Consider the following 16,937-nt stretch of genomic DNA (forward strand, 5'->3'; position numbering starts at 1 on the left):
CTGAAAAATTGATAGATGTACAAGACTGTTCATCAGAAACATGCTGAACTGGATGCATGGTTATAAATATTGCAGCTTCACCCTTGAGAATTAAAAGTTCATCCTTTTACTAGCATTGCTCATAATACAGACTGTGATTTTCAGAAACTCCATATTCTTCAGGACTTTTTTTAAATATTGAAAAATAGTTGCATCAATCTAATACAAACATTAACATCTTTATCTAAAAGGCTGTCAAATCTCTATAAAACCTACAGCAGATTATGATATCAGAAACTTCAACCTGTCAATCATTCAGCAAGGTTATTAATGGCCCACCTGTCATGAATAATGGAGCTGGTCTAATGGGAAAGCAGTGTTCAGGTTGTGTAAGTGTTTTAGAAGTTCACCTTGAGAGTCTGTAACAGAGACACGACGTGTCCAAACTGTCGTGAACAGTTCACACCTGGAGTGCCAACACAAAAGAACCTGTCATGGTGTGTCCTGTTCAGGAAATGAAGTTTAACAATGGGATTTGGGACAAGCATAGGATATGAGCAGCAACGATGCTGTACAATGTAGGTCTTTATCACCATCAAGGTCACTACTTTACAACCACGTTCCCCTGATTTAACAACAAGGTCAATTCTTTTAACAACAAGGTCACTACATCATCAATAAAGACATTGACACCTTGATGGACTGTGTCATGCAAAAGGCAGAAAAAAACAACTAGGTTAGAAACTTTCCTAACCTCTTTGATAAAACATATGTTTGAAAGGGAAGGAAAAGCGACAAGATAAAGTAAGTACTTTTGCTGATTTTTTGAGGGGAAGTATTTCTTCTGTTGATGAACTTTGTTTCACACAAGATAAGAACTTTTACTTGTATCTTGTCATTAATTAAATCATGAATTAGGTTGCCATAATATTGGTACAAAATGAAGTTTTCAAAATAGAATCTTTTTGATAAAAATGATTGAACATTTGTCTAACTATTGATGAATGCTAAACAAAGTACTCATCTGTTCATCATTATACATATATATCTCTGCCAAGGGCCAGCTCTGTAAACCATGTAGTGCTGATTCCCCACTTTCAATGGTGAACATGAAATATTAAAGCCATGCGCGTCCACTTCTCCCAATCCACTTAGCCCAATTCTGCTGCAGGGAAAATCCATCTCCTCCATTCACGGCTACACAGTGCAAACCTCTGCAGCTTTCCCAGGCGTACTGAAATCTGCAGGGATTTGTGTGTTTGAGAAGGGGATCCAAGAGACCTATATTCAGCACGGGCTAATTGGATGCACCAGACTGTACGGAAGGGTCCACATGTTCACATGGAACAAACTTTATTCGGTGTGTATAGAAAAAGTAATCCTTTCTACTTACTTTCTAGTCTCCTGGTTTTGCACCTGAGTAGGTGAAGATTTGCAGGTGAGATTAGTTTGATAGTCTATTGTGCTATCCAAGCTTCTTCCATCCATAACAAATGTGAGCAATACTGTAATGTTAAAAAGTTATGTAAAATCTTCTCAAGTTGATACAAAGATTATATCAATAGTCAAAAGTATCCTCTATTTGACGTACGTATACATGGTTCCATGGTGAGCCTTTGGGAGTGATGAAAAAGTTTGCATACATAGTCTAACAGTTAGACTAACTTAGAGAGGAAGTTTAAGAGGATAAGTGTTCAGAATCCTGTTTTAAGACGGCAGCATTCCTTTCCCATCCTACAGTCCTGACCCAATAGTCTGTACATGCAGACAGGCTGGAGATGTTTGAAGTCAACAGGATTATCTCTGTGTGTTTGGTTTACCCAGGGATTATCCAGGCTGGTATCACTTACACATGGTCATACCTGTGCTCAGCCACCTGTTGCAGGGCTTTATTGGTTATCATTTATCCATGGAGACTTAACTGTAACTCCTGATTTTTTTTAACCATAACGTTATGATGTAAGAGTTAAGGTTAAAAAGTAAAGTCCTCCAGAAACTCACAGAAAAGTCCACCAGAAACTCAGCCAATCATGTGACAACTTTGCCAGTTTCAATCAACTGAAATTCCACACACAACCGTAAAACACAAAAGTGACCCCTGAGATTTTACCTGTTGTACCTGGCTTCCCATACCTGCTCATCCCTGAATGTTCATATGTAATAGGGTGCTCTAACCTTGTAGGATATATTTTATTATTGATTGTAAGAGTTGCAGTGTATTTCCTGGGACATCCTGAGACATTCCCTGTATCAGCAGCCCTATACTGGGAAGGAGTGGGCGACCTTTGAATGACACTTCCTAATGACTATCTTCCCAGGGGTCTAGGGCAGCACACGTCCAGATCGCCTGGCCCTAGCCTTATTTGGGCATGTCCAGGGACTGGTCAGTAAGATCTTAAGAAAGGGAAAGGATGTGACTCAGGATGATTGTGATACAAAGAATGTAACTTTTTCCAAGAAACCTGTGTGTAGGCGGTGAAGAATATAAAAGCCCCTGCACTCATGTAGTTATAAGAGTTCCCGTTTGAGAGAGAAGAGAATACAGACCACTTTCTACGTAGCTGTCGGCTCCTGTGTCTTTCTTTCGGGTCGTACATCTACAACATCGGCGGCTTATCTTACGAACTTTGTAAGGGCACCCATCGAGGCTTAGCTACCATCGTCGTCCTTGACCTTGGCACCCTTACACATACACCTGTTCCAGCTGACTTGCTGCACACCTGGCCAGGTATCATACCTGCGCACTCCCGGATGTTCCAGGGATTTCCCCCAGCCGGCACCCATTGAGACAAATGATACTCCTGAGCAAACACATGGATCAGATGCCATACAACCTGGCATCCTTTGATGAAGCTCTTCTTCTTTGCAGAGGGGATCAACATTGTCTCCTCATTTGTCTTGTATTTTTGGGGATGTGAAAGTGGAGGGACAGTCTTGTCTATTCAGCAATTAAATGAAAATCAAGATACAGAGAGAATTCCCCTTTGTTCAATGACAATATTACTGCACTCTAAATATCCTTTCTGGCTTCTTCTTAGTGATCTTTTACTCTGGCATTTGTGGTTTAGCTTCATCAGAGCACTTCTTACAACAATGTCAGAAACATCAGTCACAGAAGGTCAATGAAATGAAACAGGTTTGCCAATTCTAAATCTTGATTCTCAGTAGTAGAGAGATTCTCAAAACTGATGTATCGGTTAACTTCATTTTGAGAGTCGTGGCAGGAAATTAGCAACATGTACACATCTGCTGTGGTTCAAATCAGTGACATGTTGCCTGCACCATTGCTAATGACCAGGCATTGCTGCAGGTGTGGTTCTCAAGTTTGATAGTCCACAGCCTCACTCACTCACTATTCAGGATTAGATTATACTGCTGCTGCTGTTGTCCCTGCCACAGGGGTCGGCAGCAGTCTACTCCTGGATAATATCAAAGTTGAAAGTCGTGTTTAGATCTTGGAAAAGTTCAGAAATTTGAACCACCGCTACCTTAGTGGGTTTTGTATCAGCTGTTGAAATCAGTAGAAAGTTTTTTATGGGTGCTTTAGAAGCAGTCTGCACCTGGAGATAGTGCATTAGAAATACAGTGTGTAGCGCAAAAACTTTTGACACTGATAATACAAGTTGCGAAGACAATATCATAGATATTGCTATAAGATGCACTCAGTGTTAAAAAATACCATGTTGAAAACGAATCCACCTCATACTCATAGGTATTTTGGAGATCTGTAGCATCTGCTAGTATAGCCTTTAGCATAAGAGCAATAAAACACATAGCAACCATTGTACCAACTGTTTTACATCAAGGAAAACCCAGGAGCCTTGAAGACTTGGAATTTTGATTGGCAAAACTTATATCAGCTCCAGACATCAACAGGAAGGTTGAAGTTTATTCTGAAGCAGACGCCTTGAAAATCTTGCATATCCGCAAAACCTAACGGATCCTGAAACCAGCATACACGAAATTCCTGAAAAGTGAACTGCCATAGAAGAATGTCATTTGAGGATGTTTTGTTACATTTTGTATTAGTGAGGCAGCTGAAAGATTAGTGCAAGGAACACAATATTTTGTCCACCCAACCAAATTTAGTGTCAGATGTCATTCAATGAGTTTTGTTCCATCTAGATTTCAGCTTTGGGGACACAAACATGACAAAGAAATGTTTAACTTATGCATGTTATAGACCACAAATGCAGGTGAGATAACTCTAATGTATAGATAATGCTGTGGTGTTTCAAAATTTTGCACCAGTGCCTTTTTCTGATCTTGCATATCTTGCATATCTGCAAGCAATGCTTTGAAACACTCATCATTTTTTAAACTTTATTTTCTAACATTTGGTACATGACCAATAGATCTAAGGAGGTTGAATTCTATGTACTACTACCAGTAACCAGTCCCAGGACACATCAAAATGAATGTCTCCTCATCATGATCAATGGGTAAAGCCTAAAATGGCTAAAGGTGAATGATTGCATAGAAAAACGCACAATGTTAACGTTACACAAGAAAAGTTATTTGGCTGCCTGGTTTGATGACATCGGCTCAATAATCTTTGATGATGAAGAGCAGCGCAATGCCTTGTATTTAACCTCCTTGGCCATACTTATTCAGCTTCTGGGGCGTCGTAGTAAACAATAACAAAAGAGACCCCTGATTTGCATCAAATTACCTCACTGCGGAGTATTCTATTTTGTTTGGGTGTCTACTGTTTTTGATAGATTTATGAAATGTAACAGTACGAAATAAGTGCCACCTAGTAAAGATGAAAAGCAAACATGTGATACAATATATTTATTTGTATATAAAAGACAGGCTAATGTGAAGGATTTCTGACACAAAACATACATATACTACGTTACATCCACCCCCATTGGACTGTACCATGTTTGGTCTCCCCAGCCTACCACGGGTGTCCCTGCCGTGTTTACTCTACCGGCACTGCGGCTGAAAGTCGCGGCGCGGAGTAGTCAAACTCGCCCGGCTGAACCTTCCCTCGTGTACCGCAGGCGTGATCGCCAACATCCACACCTTCTTCCCGCACGGTTAAACATTTCCTGCACACTTGGGTCTTTCAGGGAATTCTTTGGGAGCATCGCCCTGTTGTTTGGTGAGTACGTGTTGTTATGTGGATGGGTAGATCATAGTTTAGAGACAAGCCTCTCGTGGGCGAAACCGGTACCACAACTGGCCTCCACTCCAGTGCGAAGTTACAGCTGATCTAACCAGTATAGCATGTAGGAGTCAGTAGGACTATTCAACTAGAAAGCCCAAAATTACAGATCGAAATCCAGACACAATCACCTAAACTATCTCTGGAAATAACCTAGTGGATTTTGTTCTCACCATTTTTGTTGTGGTAATTAAGTAGCTCTCGTTGAGGAATTCCGCTGTCTTCTTTGCTTTGAAACGCTAATCAGGGTAATTTTTAGATGATCAGAAACTTCGGACAATATATAAATCCTTCCCTAGATTTTCCGGTTGCTCCTAGCCTCTCCAAAGATTTTCTGTGGCTACTGGGGGGAAAAATAATTGGTAACAAACAGTGTTAGCGTTGTTGTTTTGTTTGTGGTTTATGTTTTAGCGTCTAACAAGAAACAGCTTTGCCATATAATTTGTCAATACACACCAGTACACAGCCACAAAAGTTATGGTGGGATTTAGGGGCGTGAGTTGTGGGGTTTTCACATGTCTTTGTTAGATCTTGTTACTACGTGTGACAAGCACGGTGATTTCTTATCTATAGGATCATGTTAATGTCGCTATCGGGCGGAGAAGATAAGTGTGTATCAGTAGCGTCAGACTGGGTCGGCTATATTTATTGTCCAGTCTTTTATGTAGGGTATATTTTCACGGTAAACTGATGCCGCTTTCAAGCTGATAGTGTGGTGTTCACAGTCGAGACGAGACCTTTGCCATAGGAATATACCTTTTTCTCATCAGATTGACATGGCTTTCCGATGAGGTGCTTGGGACCTGATACATGTCAAAGATGGCTGGCATTTCCTACTCTGCTGGTGAAGTCATGCGTGGCAAATTTATCTCAGGCATTAATTCTGGACTGCTGCCTTCTACTGCAAATTAATCACGTCAGTAAAATGGTATATCTATCAACAAAGTATGATTTTACAGACCAAGCAAAAGTGTTTTCTTATCCTTTATCAGTTTGTTTGTGTCAAGGTCTAATTTCAAAAGTTACACATTTGTTACAGTAGATACCCAGCTGAAAAAATAATCAATGCTTCACCTCTGCGCTGAGGTCTGTTTTTCTGCTGACATGACATGGACAGAGGTTTTCTAAATTTCCAGGCATTTTCCCTCAATCAGACTTGCCCCAACAGGTTCCAAGGGCACATCCCCTAGGATACATGTTCACCAATCCAGATGTTATGGAGGATATAAAAGGGGTTTTGGCAATTTTCATCACATTCCACATGCCAACAGGGAAAACTTGACTTCTTTACCTTCAATTTTCGTCAATACTGGTCTAGAAGCATAGAGAAGAATGTATGAGTAAATTCAACATTCTTAATAGACTGTCAGCCTAGGTACTAGTATTTTCCCATGTTCCCTACAAGACCCTTGAGTAACTCTATCTGAAATGCATTTATTTGGATGTACAGAAACAGTTTCCTGGAGGTACTTTCCAATAAAATCAATGATCCTAGTCCATAAAATCACTGAAAAAATTCAGCACTGATTTAACACATGTGTGCCTGATTTATCAAAGTGCAATTCTTTTTAATATTGTTTTGCGGTTTTTGGAGATGCTGTTATTGTAAGTACTGCTCTGCCTGTAGGAAGGTAGAACACAATATATGCATCTACTTAGTTCAAACTGGTACATGTAATGGATGCTCGTTATTCCTGGTTGCCAGGCTATTGTACATTACCACCCCTGCCCAAAGTTGTCTGTAGGGACCCTACCTGCTGATGGAAGTCCAGCCTATGTGGAGACCTTGGTAGGGCTCACGTACTGTAAATCATGACTTTTTTGCAGTACTTTTGTATTCGCAGCTACCTCTGTACCCCAGACTTGTCATTACCGTGTTGAAATAATTCCACCGGCTTTCCTTTTTCTGTACCTGCTGCCACTGCAAACACATATAACTTCTGTGAACATGTCCATTTATCTCAGACCACGAACTTTTGTTACTGCAAACATAAAGTGATTTACAGTATCCTCTACAGTACAGTGGTACAGGTTTCAGGTCTGGAAGCCATCAGACAACAGACAACATCCTTGTCAGGATGTAACTGGAGATGTTTAGTGTGTCCTCTGTGGAGGAGCTGAAAGATTCTATCTGGAGATGTACAGTTGTGCAGTTGTATGTGATAATATGATATGAAAATTAATGTTGTGTCATAGTTAAATCAGTGTTGTTTCGAGGAAACAAATTTTGTATTTTCTGGATATGGAACTATGTTTATTTCAGGGGGGAGGGCTTGGTGAAATGTATAATCTTCTTTAATCCTGTCTCTCCATAATCACCCAAACACCATTAATGGGCTGTCCCTGAGGAGCATCAAGAATATGGGATCAGAAGTGCTCTGTAACTCGTTGTTTCAGAAAAATAGCTCAGAACGAATGTGTGTGGTAGATGTGTGTGCATAGGTGTGGAATTGAAAAAAAAATAGAACACTTCAAACAAGTTTTATTTATCATAATATGACAAGCCATTATAGCTAGTAGATAGGGATAGAATTTGAAACATTAAAACTTAGAAAATCAATGATGTTTTATTGTATTTCGGACATAATTTTTTGAACTGGCATTGTATTGGTAAGCTTTATAATATGAGTTACATGGCTAGCACTATCTAAACTATATAATGTACTCCCCTTCCCCCTAGGCATTGTAGCGATCATTTACTTGACACCAATTGGTGTCAGAAAGGTCTATCAGCAGTAATGAGGGTGTGTTGCTATTCAAATTTTCCACCCCTCTGGCAACTATTGTGGGTTCTTATTTGCATTTGTGCTTTGTTTAGAAAACTTGTGGTTTTTGCATGATAATGGAGGCAATGAGTAAGTTGTTTCCTGGACTTTATCACACCAGTATGGTCAAAACAAATACATACATTCCCTTGAAATGTTTGGAATGTCAAATGTCATCTGTCAACATTGGTTATCGTTTTGTGATCTTTGTTAGATGCTCTCCAGACAACGCAGGTAGATGTGCAAAGGTTAGGTGTAACAGGTCGGTCGGTAAGCTGCTGTGGCACAGCGTGCATTCAAGTCTATAGATACAGATACAAAGCTTGAAGATATACTTGGGGAAATTGTTTGTTAAATGTGCAAATAGTGTATCTCCTCAAAATTAGCCTGGGTACCAAACACATAGCACACTGGACACGAAGTATCTCAGGCTACTCAAAATGGCTTCAGTTCAAAAGACTGTCCTAACTTTCGAGGGAACAAAAGCGGTGATTTAGACTTGGACTTACATATTTCTGACACTTTTCAACCTTGCTTATCTTAATTGTTAAGACATGCCACATCATTTGAGAGGACCAGACATACCAGCACCCCATGTTATCAGTGTAATTGTCCAGTGTAGAAGATAGGGCTAGGGGCCTGAGTTATGCCCCAATTTTGATAGCAAGAGATATAGGAATTGAAACAACCCTGTGAAGAAGGTGATATGTCTGAGGTGAGATAAGGGCATTGTTAGGTTTTGATCCATTGTAGAATTATTCAGTTATCAGCACACGTAAGATAGATAAATTTCTTAAAATGTTACTGCCAAAAGGTACTAGTAATAGCCAAAAGGTGGTATAGGGTAAGTATACCTAAGGAGGTTGAAAAAGTGATTTACTAAATTTACAAGCAACCTCCTTGGTGTACCCATAGTGATTTTCCACACACAAAAAATTATTTAAACAAGGGACTGTGGGTGACTGAGATTTTTTCAACATAACGAAAGAACCACAAGTTGAACAAAAGGAAGTCTGCAGTTGCTGCCTTCAACAATGCCAGGCATTGATTCTGGCACAGAGAAGACATTAGGCATTGGTCTAAAGCCTCAATTGGATTACAAGAATCAATACAGGTACAGGTACATGTACATAGAGCTGTGCAGATTAGTCAATGTTGTCAATGCCTTTACAACTTTTTAGCCAACAGAATTACAGTAAAATTGGTAAGAAAGGTTTTTTCAGTCTCAAAACTTGTTGCTCCCTTTTAAATCTACTCAATCATGGTACAATATAGTAGCTGTCGTGGGTTAGCAATGTAAAAAAAAGACTTCTGTATTTGAGAGCTGCTGAAAGATTTTGAAAAAAAAGACTGGACTGTCTACAGACTACTGCAACCTCTTGTGTAGTATCAGTATTCATAGGTACATTCTATAATTGGTTTGTTGCTACTCCTCAGTCAGGAAACAGCTTCTTAGGAAGGAATGCTTCAGTATGAGTAAAGTCAAGTGCAGGCCTGTCCAGAGGGCTGGGTTCTGATCCTGTTTGTAGAAGGAACCTGATCTGGAGGGTAGCAGCTTGGGTAAAGTTTACCTTGTGAGCAGGAGTTGGGAAGGCTTTTGTGTCTCTGCTGGCACAGTGCCAAGTGTTAGGAGCTTGGGAAAGGCACACAAGTGGTCTTGGCTATGAACTGTGAGGGGATTGAGAGACAGTATCCCTGTGTTCCTACACTGTAACCATGTTAGGAAAGGTCTGAGTTGGAGTGATACTGTAACACTCCTTGTAAGGCAAGGGTGCTTCCAGAAAGAGGTTTTTGTGGCTGACAAGAACCTCTGTGAGAAAGTTACACTACTTACAGGTTTACAGCTGACAGATGTTGCAAAAAAAAGAGCACATGTGAAAGGTAGTAAAACTACTGAAGGGTCACAGATAACTTAAGAAAACTTTATTTCCAGAAGAGTATGAAACTTCCTTGCAAGTCTGAGATGATGAAGGATTGCTCTGAAATATATGGAGTATTGAGTAATTTATAAGGTTTTCAAAATTATATCAGTTTGTGTTACCGGTATGTAACTTGAGGAGGTATTTTCTTCTTACAATGTATATTGTACAAATACCAGCCTTTAGGTTTGTAAGCCCCTTTAAGAAAAATTTGCAGCATTTCAAGTAGGATGAGAACTGTAAACAAAAAGCCTGTCTAACAGGAAAATGTCACAACTGACACAAGGGCTTCTTTACACAGACTCTGAGAAAGTCTGCTCAGAAAACAGAAGTACGTACAACTTGTGCAAATAGCAATGGACACAACTGGTTGTGACAGTTTCTCCTGTACAAACTTGTAAGACATTCAGTAGGATGAGAAGAGTACACAGAGGCACTCGTTTGTGGAGAAGTGTCACAACATCTTCCCATGGAAGAGAAAGGCACAGCCTGGCCGCGAAAACAAATGACATGTCATGTGGTATGGAGTTCCCATGAGAAAGTTTTTTCCCTGACCAATTAGGTCATGAGCAGATGTAGACTTTCTCTGATCAGTTAGAACTTGGGACTTGGAAGGGATAGGTAGGTTGGCTTATAGCTCTTCTCTATTATGTAGTCTGTAAGTTTTAATCTAATTTGAAGATGTTCAAGCAGTTAAATCATTGGACAGATAGGCCTTTAATTTTATATACAGTATATGAATGGTCATTCATGTTCTAACATATAGCTAATGTTAGTGTCCATGTAATTATAAGTTACATGAAGATTTTTCATAATCAAATACATGTATATAAGTTAGACTGTACATTGTATTAGATCGTTTAGAAATGGGTTTTCTTAGAAAAGGCATTGGGGGGTACAAAATGTAGATGAATACTTTCAGTATCAAATATTTGAGATTGACTGTATTAGGTCATTTAGAAGTGAAAATTTTCTTATAAAATCCCACTTAAATTGGAAAAGTTCTGGAGAATACAAAAACTGTAGATTAAGAGCAAAATCCTTGAAATAGTCTTACAGCTCTTTCCCAGAAAATAGCCTTGTCCAAAGTCAGCTCAGAGTTGCAGCCTGTTGTTCCAGTTGTTTGGCTCAATCCGATGAGATTTTCTACACATCACCCTTTGTGTGGATGGTAATATTCAAGGGTACTGACCCATTAAGGCCCACTGATAATACCCCTCCAGTCATACAGTTACAATCATAACAACAACCAAACTACCACTGCTGTCTCAAACAACATAGTTGGATAGTTTGTTTCTTTACTTGTGTGGAAGTTTTCTCACAAAGCAAGGAATTGTGTTTTGAGGCTTAGCCTTTCTCCACATGTAGAAGTTCAGTAAATACTAGTACTGTACATGTATGTCCTTTTACTTTGTATGTAATTTTCTCAGTTGTTGTCGTTATACAATAGTTTTATTATCCCTGGAACTTACATGTACTTGTGTACAAAAGAGTTAACTTGAGAAGAAAAGCTTGTATTAAAGGTAGAACTAGAAACAAAAAGTTCAGCAATAACAACACTTAAGTTAAAGATGCTTGTTCATATCAACATGTACTTTAAAGACTTAAAAAGGAGTTTATAACTAATCTAAAAGCTATAAAAATGTGTCTTAAAACCTGATGAGCTGTTGTTGATATGTAATCTTACAAAGTGGCAGTACTTGGCTCTGTAACTGTTAATTTTCTCCCATAAATACTAACATTAAGCTAAGTTTTATGTACAACTTGAAAACCATTTATACGGCACTTCAATCAAGTTGTAAGGTAACTACTTTTTATTGTTGACATTCAAGCAAAACAGTACCAGGAGTGGGATAATTAGTAACAGAAGTTTAGCACTTTATGTTGTGACATCTCAAGTAGTTGCCATGCTGTTAAACAGTTTTTAATTTTGCCTGAAGTGGATATTTTTGCAGTCAAGGTACACCTATTGCCCACATTCTTTTAGCACACATATGTATTAAGTCTGTAAATAGATAAACTTACTAACCATTGAGCTATTTTGCTTATTTTTCACATTGTTGGCATCTGTCTGTCTGTTTATCTTGATGAAGTACCTACAAGCAAAGGTTATAAACATGTCAGTTGTTGACAACACCAGTCTCTAACAAGGCCAACAGACTTTGACCTTCTGGCCATATTTAAACAGCAGTTTGTACTTTGGTAATTGGGGCTTAGTGTGTCAATTGTAAGCAATTTTGAGAGCCCACTAGAAACACTTGTGGAGGTATACTAGCAATTAATTGAACCTTGAGTGTACATTAAGATATGTCTTTCGGCAGATTCCTCTGTTGTAGTGTCATTTTCCCATTTTCCTATACAGTTTGGTGTTTACGGTCACAGAAGTTACAAGTAACAACTGCATTACTCTCTTCTTTTGTAGGGACTAGATCAAGTTTCTGGTCACAGAGGCAACGGGCGCCACTACTTAGCCTGGAGGGCAAGGAGAGCTGCAAGGTCCACAGTGGATACTGTTTGTATAGGGTCACCTATCAAAGTCAAGAGGGTTGAAAAAAGCCGCAGCGAGAGAGGACCGTTGGTTGGAGGTGTGTTGACCTTACCGGACAATGTGCTTGAAGTAAGTAGTGATTGGAGATTGGTGATTTTGTGGTCTGCTTTGAGAGGCTAGGAGATTTCATTATGGCTGGGATGAAAAACATCAACCAGCACCTGCGTTCGCTGGAAAAACTGAGTCTGGACTCTGCTAGTAATTACTCCACCATGGAGAGTCTGAACGGCAGTATCGGGTATGGAACTGGAAGCAAATCGCCAACCAGTCACATGTCGTCCCACATGAATGGAACCCTCACGAATGGAGCAGGCTACAGCGAAAGTTTCTGTAGTGTGAAGAGTTCGGTCCCAGATGATTACGAGTGTACAGATCGTTATACAAGACTGGTTGAAATTGAGAACATCCCCTGGACTGACCAGGAGATATCCCAGGTGATCGAAAATGGACAGGGAAAAAATGTTTGCGACAGCGTTTCAAGGGACATCATACAGCGACTGTCGTACTTGCTACAGAGGCCACTGGTAAGGATTGTCCGTGAGGCACAAAGACTTGCCATCCGTAACTGTAAGTGCACGCAGCACGACATGAAGACAGCGGTCAAGCTAGTATTGTCACGGACTCTTGCAGAAAGTTGCATCAACTCGGCCAAGAAGGCAGTGTCGAGATATGTGATGACGGGACAGGAGGGTTTTCGCGTCAGCAAGCGTACGCGAGCAGGGGTGATCTTCAGCGTCGGGCGAATGTACCGATGGCTGATGGACGTTGGGGTGAGCCCACGCCTCCAGGACAATGCAGCAGTATATCTGGTCGGAGTGATGGAGAAACTGCTGGATGAGATTTTCCTGCGAGCTGTGTGCATGCACGTGATGGGACGGGATGACGAGATGTCGGTGAGCGTGGAGCTGTTGGAGTATGGGATAGCGAACGACCCCGACCTGTGGGGCATCCTGCAGCCCTTTGAGCACCTCATCTGTGGACGGGATGCAAATGGTAGGTGATCATCTTTTGTTGGCCAATTTCTCTGTTCTTTTTACATACATTTTGTATAGTAACTGTTGTACGTTCCATATAAGAGGTAAAGTTTCTGATTGAACTGTTGATAAGTAACATTAACACTTCCAGCTGGCAATGCCTGAGCCTGAGCCAGCTTTTGGGGGTGCTGTCCTTGTCATTGACTTACCTAGTGATATCATTGCCAGAGCCCTTGTTGTTATATGACAACTGTGTTTAATGTATTATGGTCTTATTGTAATCTGTCAGTAGCTCCAGTTCAGCTCCAGGTGTTCTATGTTGTAAGGAAAGGTTCTTGTCCTGTCCCAGTTCAGAAGCATTCCTGTGGTACTGTGAATCATTTGTGCGTAGGTGAAGGTTGGTGTCTGGTGACATCTCTGTCATTGATACCTTAAGAAGCTAGATTTTTCAGTCATGACTTGAACAATTGCCATTGACTTTGAAACCTGAGATGGAAATTGAAGTTTAGCCTGGGTTTACCAAAAGAAGGTTTCTGAGCCTTCAGGCACCAAATTTGCATTTGGTACAAGCATTGTGCGTTGTATGCTATTGAATTTGGAAGGACTAGCGGAAAAAGGGTACATGGACAAAATAGTAACAGTTTGAACTAAGGAGAAAGACAATCCTCACCTTTTTGGTTGAACATCAAAAGATGCCGACTAGGTCATTGACGAAGTAACAGAAGAGCAAGGGCCTTGGAAATTTCGCATGTTAGGATCTACTGCCTAGATGGTGTTTTATTCAGTTTCGCAAAGAAAGTGTTTGTTTAGCTCTCCCTGTAATTCCATTGTGATGTCCAGGGCAGTCCAACTGGCTCCAGTAAGTAAAGCAGGAGACGCCTGTCTCCCACCCAAGGCATGAGACCATGTTAGTGTAATCTCCCTTCAATAGAATTAGGCCAGAAAATTGGCTGACAAAAGCGTCCAACACACAAGAACCAGATTACCTACAGTGTGGGGGACCTGCCCTGCTTTGTTTGGGGCTCCCAGCCCAGCCTGTTCTGCCCAGATCTCAGCCACAGTTGTCCCAAGTGTTGTGCTTGTCACATTAGTACATTGGCTGCCCAGTAATCTGTTTTGAAGTTCAATGCTCTTGTCGCTTACCTGTGCGTATCCTTTGGGCCTAGGAAAAAATTGTTGTGTTTCCTGTTTCAGTCCTGAAAAAATTAGGGTCAGTAGGTAGGGATTATCTTTTTTATAGACTTTGGCAATCTCTAGTGATCCAACTTATATAGTTAAACAAAGTAAAACTTGCATGAAGGAACTTGTAATATTTTCAATGTCAATGTTGGAAAACCAGTGTACAACGTTTCATCATTCAGGTGTCAGGTCATGGAGCTAGAAAAGGTCAATCATCTCGAAAAAATTTATGTCCCTTGCAGCTAGGGGTCTACTCCCCCAAAAAAGGCTAGGGTCTGCGTTTTTTTCAAGGGTCGGAAACAGGAAACACAATATTTAGGCCTTGTGTGATTCTTGAAAGGAATAAGTTTACTTTGTGATTAGCAGTAGAACAGTGCTGCAGTTGTTACTAGAGTAAGGGATATATGTGCATAGTTTAAAGACATTTGCCGCTGTGATTCTGGTAGGGCAAGTTCAGCCCACTCATCCCTCTGCAAGTCAAGTTCAATGCTATCCAGGTTTCAACATAATGAATTAAGGAACCTGTTTGTGATGTATCAATTTCAGTTTTTGCCGCCTCTTCAAAGGGTTCAAGGAACTTGTACTACTGTACTCCTTCCAGTATTTGTACTTCCCACCAGTACATTATAGGTGTGGCCCACAAGTGCAACCTAGCAAGTTTGCAAGCATGGCTGTGCTCATAATTCATCCTCATGTTCAAGGACAGTTTATTTGTGAAAGAGGCCATTAGCTGAATAATATTTGCCTTTCCCAGTGTGAGGTTTGGCAGCCGAGTACAAGTGAAAAAGCTAACATGTCATTAAAGACTGATAACGGACAAAAAACTTGTCACCATGGAGTGAGGTATCACAGACTAGCCAAGGAGGTTATTTACTCTCGAGGGTCTGCGTTGTTTGTGTTTGGTGAGGAAATTGACAATTATTTGACGCACAAGTGAAGGGGAAAGTAAACTTATTAAGATACAGGCTTACTAATGGTCTGAAAAAAAGATAAGGGTGAAAAGATTCAATTAACTAACTTGATGTGTTTGGAAAATGTCATTATGACGACGTGAGACCAGGAGACACTGTATGCAAAAACTGCCGACAGTGCTTCTCTTTCAGATGATACAAAAGAACAGGCTACATAACAGTGTTTTCCTGTTTACAGTATGTAAACAGTAACTCAGTAAACAAACTGTTTTAAAAAAGTTGTCTAGTACGAGAAGGTTGGAGAAAATTGGGTTATGTCAGTTTGACACCTGTTATGTATTTTTTCTGAGGTTTAGATGGCAAAATATGAGTAGGTGTGGCACAATTGGTGCCTTTGATGCCTTTCTTCTGATGTACATGATATGTGCATTAATATGACAATTGATACTTCAGAGCTTCTCTGGTTATGGATATCAGACCAGAATCTTTTGTCTAGGTAAGAAGGACAGATATGTACCTTCATATGTTTAAAGAAGGGAAAGTTTGATTTTAGAGACAGACAACAAACAAAGGAAAAGCCTTTTCTTCGTCTGTCGATAGGAATTTGATATGGATTTGATACTGTGATAAGAACGCTTCTTTGTGGTTAACACAAGCTTGGCTTCTCCGCTAAGTAAGCAGGCGTGTTTAAAGGGACGCTGTTACGAGGTTGTTTTCTGAGCGTGCGATTTGTTTTCCGTTATGTACCCGATGCCCGCAAGATCAAAGGTGTTTGGCCCGTGTTACATTTCAGGGCATTGTGCGTGAGCGTAGCCGGGCTGGAGGAAGGACTCTAGTCTTACGGCGGGTATTCTCCGACGCCCGAGATGTTTGAGTAACTCTGAATAGCAAACACTTCAGCCTGGGTACAACTGAATAATGTAGATATAGTGGTGCCCTGGTCAAATGTAACCGTATCTTACATCAATAACATATGCACTGACCACTGCTTGACCCCATTTTAACGACACATCCTTCGATATTTGTACAGTTATCCTCGCCTTTCACGTTTAGGGAAGCTACGTAGACTGTCTGTGTCCAGTTTGCTAAAAGGATTTCCTCGACTGAATGTCTCAGTAGATAGGATGTTGAATGGTTTTGACAAGAATTGAGGCAGTATCATGTCTCAGTAGCTCTCAATAGCGCCGGCACCCTTTGCGGGACCTTCTAAACGTTATTCACGAGAACCGGTGTGACTTCTACCAATCCCAGGACAGGTGTTCTATTGAATCCGGGGCTAAGATTAGAGAAGTGGCCTCCTTGTTGCCAGCTCTTTTTGTCCCTCCCCCGTGTCCGCTATCAAAATACAAGCTTCTAAACATTTCATTACTTCTTGGGGAACAATGGCCATGGGGGTAAGCGGTGCTTTTCTTCCCACACAGAGGCACAGGGGCTAGATACAATTAAGAAAGCTGAAGAATTGAAAGGCAAGGGTAGTTGAGTGTCGCAG

At 40.5% G+C, this 16,937-nt stretch overlaps 2 protein-coding genes across 3 annotated transcripts in view; both read left to right on the top strand.

Annotated features, from left to right (window-relative positions):
- The window catches only part of LOC109475435, a 2,112-nt gene extending 1,614 nt beyond the window's left edge, over positions 1–498 (top strand). Inside the window, exon 2 of the mRNA XM_019776036.1 lies at positions 492–498. Within this exon, the coding sequence (XP_019631595.1) occupies positions 492–498 (7 nt within the window). The remainder of the gene's footprint in view (positions 1–491) is intronic.
- Positions 499–4,905: 4,407 nt separating this feature from the next.
- Positions 4,906–16,937, top strand: part of LOC109475633 (ankyrin repeat and BTB/POZ domain-containing protein 2-like) — a 45,217-nt gene continuing 33,185 nt past the window's right edge. The window contains exons 1-2 of one of the 2 annotated variants that reach the window (XM_019776370.1): positions 4,906–5,089; positions 12,259–12,908. In XM_019776370.1, coding sequence (XP_019631929.1) covers positions 12,516–12,908 — 393 coding nt within the window. In that variant the 5' untranslated portion in view covers positions 4,906–5,089; positions 12,259–12,515. The remainder of the gene's footprint in view (positions 5,090–12,258; positions 12,909–16,937) is intronic. The other variant, XM_019776371.1, reaches the window with a different exon arrangement.

This window comes from Branchiostoma belcheri, unplaced genomic scaffold (genome assembly GCF_001625305.1).
Source record: "Branchiostoma belcheri isolate BF01 breed outbred unplaced genomic scaffold, Haploidv18h27 scaffold34, whole genome shotgun sequence".
Taxonomy (NCBI): domain Eukaryota; kingdom Metazoa; phylum Chordata; class Leptocardii; order Amphioxiformes; family Branchiostomatidae; genus Branchiostoma; species Branchiostoma belcheri.